Source organism: Squalius cephalus (assembly GCF_949319135.1).
Source record: "Squalius cephalus genome assembly, chromosome: 11".
NCBI classification, from domain to species: domain Eukaryota; kingdom Metazoa; phylum Chordata; class Actinopteri; order Cypriniformes; family Leuciscidae; genus Squalius; species Squalius cephalus.
The window spans coordinates 34805770-34814642 of NC_137132.1; the positions used below are offsets into that span (position 1 = coordinate 34805770).

The window sequence follows — 8873 nt, forward strand, 5'->3', positions numbered from 1 at the left end:
ATCGTCCTTTTGTATAATATGTTTAATTGTATTTTACAGAGTTGTTTACAAGTTAGTTCTATTATTGATGTTATTGTTTTACCTTCTTCTCTAGTTTTAGGCCTACTAAAAAAAGTGTTTTTATTTGTTGGGCCAGGAAGCAACCATCTAGAAACCAGAAAACCCTAAACACACTAAAACACTCAGAACACCTTAGCAACCACGTGGAATTGCCTTGGCAACCAGATACATCAGTATATAAATAATGTAATACAATGAGACAAAATAAAATGTCACACTACATTTGGTTGGTGAAAGATTTTGTATAGGACATTTATATAATGTATTTACAATGGTTGCCTCTCAATAATCTGCTGTTGTCATCACAATCATGCACACACACACACACACACACACACTGGCACAATTTTCAAGCCATGGATAGCAAGGCTAGTGTTTGGGTGATAGGGTTTCTCTCCCACACAGACAGCCTCATGCAAGATTCAGAATCTAGCATTCACACTAGAGAATCAGATATCTCTTGTTAACAACATAGTGTTTTGGTATTCAATATTGTGTGTGTGAGTGAGTTTTACATTATGGGAGTAAAATGTCCCCACAAAGATGGCAGTATATACAAAATCCTTGTCCCTGTGGGAAAATGTTTTGGTCACCCATAACGAAAACCACTTATAAATTATACTAAGTGAAGTTTTTTTGAAAATGTAAAAATGCAGAAAGTTTTCTGTGATGGGTAGGTTAAGGGGATAGAAGTTAGTTAGGGGAGAGAATATACAGTTTGTAAAGTATAAAAACCATTATGTCTATGGAAAGTCCCCATTAAACATGGAAACCCAACATTTATTTATGTGAAAAAAGAAAAGAGAAATAAGTATAGCATTTCTTGTTTGTCAAATGTGGTAATTTTTCAAACTACCGTGTGCTGTCTTTGATTAAATTGTGATCACAGTAGTGTGAAGGGGGAAAAAAAAACATTAAAGCAGCAACAACTGCTTACTGATCTTAGCCATTTTGTGCTTATGTATATTAGGGCAATTTTCTGTAATTTTCCCCATTGTATGTTCCTTTGCAACCTTTTATTTGATGTGTATTCGTTAGAATGAATTCTTTGTTAGACTCAAACACAGTATTCTTTATTTTTATGCTTGTGCTATAACTAAAGGGCAATATCTTTAACCTCTGTTTTATGATGCTTTGCCAAATGCATATTCATTGGACCTCATAATGACACTGGATAATTGTGTATGAATAACACACAATTTCTTTAAGGGTGCTAATTACCGGTAATTAGCCATGGTTGAGGTTGGTTTCTATTGATCACCTCTTCCTCTCTTTTCAGACAAATACAACATGTTTACGTCTATAATTTCTGTTGCTAATTATTTTTTTTATTATATTTGTATTAATATTGGCAAGTCTCAACATGAAATATAAAATAATTGAAAACTTATTTCAATAGCAATAAATCCCAAATATACTTGAATGCAGACTTGGACCATATTAATTATAGGAAGTACTCCTGCCATGAAAGTAGAGTGATAAATGATCTATCTTAGCACTGAAAACAGAATGAGTAAGAATGTATATGAAGAAGAGACACGTAAACAAATAAACTGAATGAATCAACATATTTAGGTGGTGACTGCTTTAGTTCTAATAAATGCATAACTACAGTGGTTGTTCTAAATGATACAGCCACGAAATATATATGCATAACACTACTGTAACCTTTAACAACAAATGGAAGACATCTTTTGACGTGACCAGTGAAAAGGATCATATACGACGACACCAGCATGTATGGAAAGCGAGAATATAAATATTAAGACCATCAAAATATTTTTTAGTTAAATCAACATTCAAATGGCAATTGTTACCTCTACTCTTCAGAAAGACGTAAATGGGACATGTAATAAGGACATGCTTTTGGGTAACTTTTCCATCCTAGATTTGTTGCTACTTGTTGACTGACCTGATGAATTTTTTAAGCTCCAAGGGAGGCGCATCAGTTACCTCTGAATCTATCGCAGATCTTCATCTCTGTCTGATGACAAATTAATTGCCTTTGTCCTCTCAGAGAAAGAAATTTAATCAGGATGTTCTTATAGCCAAGTGTTCTATGTCTATTTTGTTTATCTGTATGAGTATTTTTCCTCTGTGTGCACTATTCCAGGCAGAGTCAACAACCGAAACTCAACACTCTGTCTGTGATTAATAAAACATTGTACCGAGGCCCAAAAGGCCAAACACCTGAACGCTTTCAGCTGTATAAGTGGTGAAAGGCGACATAATCTCCCCGGGACAAGATTTGGACTGAGATTGAAAGGCACTGTGGGAGAGGTCCAATATAAGGGAGTGGAAATAGGACTCTTTATTCTGCACTCGAATGGGCAGCTGTAGCAGGTGAGACGGATAGTCTGGAAGCATGGAGAGTGGACGGAGCTTGGTGAAGGTGATCTCAGAAATGCAGAATGAGATCAGAAAGCTAGAGGACGAAAACCAAACACTCCGTGGGCAGCTCAGCCGACCAACATCGGCTTCGGACTCAATGAAGCCATGTGCATTATCTACTCAGCAGAAGGACGGGTCACAGGAAAGCTTGACCCACGCCAACCTGAGACGGAACGTGTCTGCACCAGAACTTGAAGGACAGTTCAAAGGTAAATATCTGGTGTTACTCAAACTTTAATAAGCATGTGCCACATCTTAATTCTGACGAATGCAAATGAGTAGCTTGACTGTAAAAACGTACAATTGCTATTAAGTAGGTTTATCTACCTGACCTGACTAAACAAGGCTTACTCAGGTGATTAAATCATACTTTTGACAAACAATAAAATAGTTTTGAAATAAAACCAGTTAACTTAGATATTACCTTATTTTATATTTACATACATTGAACTATATATATATATATATATATATATATATATATATATATTATGGCATGACGTTCAGGAAATTATTGTATTTATAATATGAAATTTGAGGATATGGACTATAACACTGAATATATGGACTGGAACTCTGAATAAATGAAATACAACTTGAATGTATGGAATGAAACTTGAATATATGGAATGAAACTGAATATATGGAATGAAACTTGAATATATGGAATGAAACTGAATATGGAATGCAACTCTGAATACATGGAATGAAACTTGAAAATATGGAATGAAACTAAATATATGGAATGAAACTAAATATATGAAATGAAACTCTGAATATATGGAATGAGAGTGAATATATGGAATGAAACTGAATGTATGGAATGAAACTTGAATATATATATATATATATATATAGAGAGAGAGAGAGAGAGAGAGAGAGAGAGAGAGAGAGAGAGAATAGAAGTGTGAATATATGGAATGAAACTGAATATATGGAATGAAAGTGCAAATTTGACAGTACTTAATGAATGATGTATAGCTAGATATATCCTTGTTATCAGAGTGATATTCCATAACTTCTGAATTTCGTGACTTTAAAAATGCCATTCCCTGAAATTTTCCAATACTTTTTTGAACTAGAAAACTTTTTTTTGAAAAAGCTGCTCATACTCCAAACATCACAGACAGTTTGGAGTCTACATCCCGTCATCTTGAGGATCATATTTTAATTATTGCAACATTAATAATGATTATGAGTAATTGTGTTCATCAAAATGTTGCTGAAAACATTATGCATCATTATGCATAATAATTCTGTGGTCGCTCCCTGTGAGGTGGAATGCATGTTTCTTTCTGTATTTATGTTTGCCTGATAAGCAGGAACTTCCAGGCCTGTGAGGTTCACGGCATTCAGTCTTCCGTGATGAAATAGTGAATTAATTTCTTCATTAGTAGAACTGCACTGAATAAAGTTTTTTGCAGTATTTTTCCCCATACATACATTACTGTAGCTCATCATTACTTAGGAGTGCTGCTATACTTTGCTAGTTCCATTCTATATATTCAAGTTCCATTCCATATATTCAGAGTCCCATTTCATATATTTAGAGTTTCATTCCATATATTCAGTATTTCATTCCATGTATTCAGAGTCCCATTCCATATATTCAAGTTCCATTCCATATATTCAGAGTCCCATTTCATATATTCAGATTTTCATTCCATAGATTCAGCATTTCATTCCATATATTCAGAGTCCCATTTCATATATTCAAACTTCATATTATAAATACAATAATTTCTTGAACGGCATGCCATAATGTGTATATATATGCACTGTGCATATTAAACCATAGTAGACCCTAAGGCAGGGGTGGGCTGCTCTGGCCTAGAATCTCATTCAGCTCCATAGCTTGTGAATCAGTATATTGTGTACAAAAATTCAGACACTGGTATGGACCCTGACTCACTACACATTGGGACACTGATGGCTCTATTTCTGGCGACATGGCAACGTCCTCATTGTACAATGTCACTACTGCTATATTTATGAACAACTGCAGCACATATGTCTTTCTGACATTATTTGGTTGTTATTTAAAAGTACATTATGATAAATACTTTGATTGTTACATATCCCTGCAACATTTAATTTGTAAATTAATAATAAATGTTTGCTAGATTTTGTTCATTACCTGTCTAGCTATGTATGTTTATGCTGAAACATAATTATACAACGGTTTGTTTTTTTTAAATTAAGTTCCAAACGTAGGTCTGGGAGGAGCCTAAAACATTCAGTCCCATCAATCATCATTACGAGCGTACTATATAAGCAGCAGACATCGCGTCATCCCATTGACAAATACGAAGTACAGCTCTTTACCTATGACAAGCCCCATACTTCTACCAACAAACTTAGCCCAACAAATCCACACCTTCCTAGCACTCTCAGCTACCTCTGTTGACAACATTGCTCCCCCGAAACAGCCCCACCTGCCACCCACCTCAGATTTGCTCAGCCTCGCCCATAACTCGCCATTCCTTGTTCCTTCCAATTTCCCTCCTGCTTCCTTTCCAACCATCCCCGGAGTGGTCTCCAGCGTGAAGTTTCCTTTGCAAACAGGAACCGCCTGTTTCAAAAACACCACAAATCCATTCTAGTCAGATCAGGCATCCCAGCAAACCAATACTCCAGCCATTCTTTCCACATGCAACTTCAGAATCCCCAAACTCCAAATTAAAACTTTAGGCCGATGGTCTTCAAATGCTTTTCATATATCAGAACTAACCTTTCCCACATTAGACAAGCCCATAAACCTATTCAATAATCTAGTCTTTGTGCACCTCTTTGATATTAATTAAAGGGGTCATATAATGGTACATGCACTTTTACAAGTTGATTGTACTGAAATGTGTGTTGGCAGTGCCTGTACACAACCATCATAAAATCATAAAAATCCATCCAGTGTTTTTTTTTTTAATCTCCTTATATGTTTTCCCCTCTCTCAAATCAAGCCGTTCGATTTTGTGACGTCACAAAATCGACACCCCTCCCACAATTGTTGATTGACAGCAGTGTTTCAACACAGACCCGCCCTCGCTTGTGAGCGAGCTGTCAATCATCATAGTCCGTGTGTCATTGTTGATAGCTGGAGCACTGTCTATGAGCAGAATGGCGTCTAAGCAATTGTGGTGTTCTGTTCTTGGGTGTATTAAGGAACACAGCAGTCATTTTGATGTTCCTAAGTCCGAACCGCTGAAGACGCAGTGGCTGAGTTTTGTTTTCGAAGGGAATATTCCCCACGATCAACGTCAATGCTTTCATGTTTGCACGAATCATTTCACACACCAGACTGCTTTACAAACGATGGTCAGTATAAAGCTGGTTTTGCTAAGAAGCTGCTCCTGAAAAAAGGATCGGTACCAACTATTCGTGTTCCTGCTGCACCTCCAGAAGAAGAAGTGAGTGTAACGTTTTATTAACCTTTATATTAAGTTATATTAATCTTTGCAAATCGCTTGCACGCTTCACGATGAATGCGGCTAAGGTTTACACTCAGGGTACATTACGGCATGTTTTCTATGTACGACGTTCTCAATATTATTCATAATCCCACGTTTATAATGAACAACGCGTTATGGTTATTGTGTTATTGTGTTACAAACGGTGTACGCACAGAACAGAGGGGCGGGGTGAGCAAAGCTCATTATCATTTAAAAATATGAAATGATATATACAGTATATATATATATACAAAAATATTATCAGATAAATAATTTTTAATTAAAGTATATTACAAACTTTTAATTTAGACCCTAAAGAATCATATTAGCTTGAGCAAAAATAGCATTATATGACCCCTTTAACAAACCCTACCCGCCCACCTAAAACTCATATTTTAGCAATTGTCAGCCGCAGCAGTGATGTCAGACACCACTCTATCAGTTTCATTTAATAAAAAAAATAATAATTAAAAAATAAAATAAATAAATAAAAATTGCTGGCCTAACACCAGCATTCCGAGTAAACTTCATTTTTCACTGCCGTAACAGTGATTTCGGCCACCTCTCTCACGCCAGCTTTACAAGTTTACAAGTGCAGTCTACTTTAGACATTCTAAATTTCTTATATCTTTACTACCTATCTCACCAATCCATTCGCAGTTTACTGCCCAGCTTGCTGTCTCTGCAATAGCCTACTTTTTGGGGGTTTTAACTCGGAGCTCGAGCCGAGCCTCGGGTCCCAGCCTCCTCCAAGGACAGCAGGCCAAGTTAGTTTACTATTAACCTTTAAGGCTGAATGGGTGTTCCAAACGTAGGTTCGGGAGGAGCCTAAAACATTCAGTCCCATCAATCATCATTACAAGCGTACTATATAAGCAGCAGACACAACGTGGTTCCATGGAAAAATTGTTCCGCCAGCCCTCCTCCTCCTCGTCTCCTCCTCTAATTCTCTCTCTCCTCCTATGCGCAGTTCCGTCATGCCTCAGGAAAAATCTTTTGCATGTCATGATGTGTTTTGTGTTGGCTCACATGATTATGTTTCGCACTTCAGAAGCTAAAGTTGAACCCTTTTGTTTAAAGGAGCATTTCACCCGTGGGAACATTAATCTTTATTGAAAGTGGGTCATATATGTAGTCGAAATGTAACATAAATTTCGAATTTGGTGCCGTCTTGACCAAGGAAAGACAGAAAGTAACTTTAGGACGCATTTGTATGGAAGACAACAACTCCCACAATGCACCACATTGCACAGCTCCACAAGCCACTCCCACTAATCCAGTTCACAACACAAACGTCTGTGTCCTCGTCTGATTCAGAGTTTTTGTCCAGGAGAAATTGGCATCGTTGAAATTCTTTGCAGCAGACGGACTCAATCTCTGTGTCCGTAGGCGCACAGTGAGAGCACAGGCACCACCAGTCCGCCCCAGCTCGAGCCAGTTCGGGCTCCTCGTCTGTGACAGGCTCGGCTGCAGAAGCCGCAGCAGCCGCCTCCTGTTCCTCCATCAGCCTCAGCTGCTCTTCGCTATATTGCGGCTCGTAAAGGTAGCCACAAACATCTGATTCGAGCATCAGACTTTCGAAATCCTCTTCTTCCATCATATTGAGTACCTTCCGCCATTGTCGTAACTTCACATCTGGATCCACAGCGCCTGTTAGCTTAGCTTCCAAACAAGATGGCGGATATTGCTTTTAGTTTCTGCAAGTGAAGTCCCACCCAACTGATCTGTAAAAGGTCTGTAGCGTGAGTGGGTCCCACCCCCTAGAAAAATGAGGAACGAGTGTTTGTAGTCTCAACCCCTCTACAAAGATATGGGACTTCCTGCTTAGAATGACGCAAAATGATGATTTTAACATCATTATAAGCAGGAACTGCAACACTGAAATCCGTATTTCTCCCGTCTCAGGGGAAAATGAGGGAATAATGCACGACCATTCAATGCAAATGGGTGAAGTGTCCCTTTAAAAGGGAACGTCGACGCTCCCTGGTTTTCAAGGTGCATTGTGGGACTTTTTTAGGTAGTGAACGTTTCAGTACACTGGAAGCAATTAAGACCTTAAAATGACGACTCCCTGATCAGTCCCCTGAACCTAATCAAAAACACCAACCTGTAATTTTCAAGTAATCCTGAAGACTTTTGATGTGTGCTTGAACAGGGTTGGTCAGTGGACCTCAAGGGCCAGAGCTATCATTCATGACTAATGTATTGATGAAAATGATACAGAGAATGATACAGAAGTTATACATTATCTCTTTCCAAACAAGTAATGTATTTTTAGTCAAGTATTGGTTATAATTGATCAAAAATATCATGTACATGCTTTTCTGATTTCTTTCTATAGAAAACATTATTATGACTGTGCGGAGATACTCCATATCCTCAAATTTCATGAACGGCTCTCGAAAGAATGAGATTTTGCACAAGCCAAGGCTATATGAGGAGACTGTAAACAACAATAAATGGACAAAATTACATGATGGCTCACTTGGGCTTCCTTCTATTGCCTATTCAAAACCAGACATAGAGAAATTAACCAACAGGCATTCCCTTCAGGAGTTTGTCAACAAAAACAGGTGAGTTAGGCTTTAGTGAGTAGCTTTGTTTGAAATATTGATTTACTAATTTGTATTCTAATCATTTTATTTAACATTTTAGAGCCAAAGTCAAGACGGTAACTTTCCTGTTGCCTGTGGATGATATTTATACCAATCGACCTGTACTGGCCGAGCACCTGCCTGAAAGGAGCACCTGTGAACTCAAAACAATAGCTGAAACAGACTCGTGAGGCCTAAACTAATAGCAGGAAATACAGAAACGCCTGTGAAAGGAATGTTTGTGAATCTGACAAAGAGGAGGTTCAGTAATGTGGTCAAACTCTGTCCTAACTCATTTAAGACGTTGTAGGTGAGTCCTGTGGTGAATTAATACCTACACCTGACCTCAACACTTTGACTCCTGTTACAGATTTGGTTTCTC

General features: G+C 37.8%; 1 protein-coding gene across 1 annotated transcript; it reads left to right on the top strand.

Moving 5' to 3' along the window:
- Positions 1–2425: 2425 nt before the first annotated feature.
- On the top strand, positions 2426–8682 carry LOC307167873 (putative coiled-coil domain-containing protein 195; the record flags this gene model as incomplete). The annotated part of the gene is made up of 3 exons (XM_079887179.1): positions 2426–2660; positions 8239–8470; positions 8553–8682. 3 exons carry the CDS (start codon positions 2426–2428, stop codon positions 8680–8682), a joined length of 597 nt encoding a protein of 198 aa, XP_079743305.1.
- Positions 8683–8873: the final 191 nt, after the last annotated feature.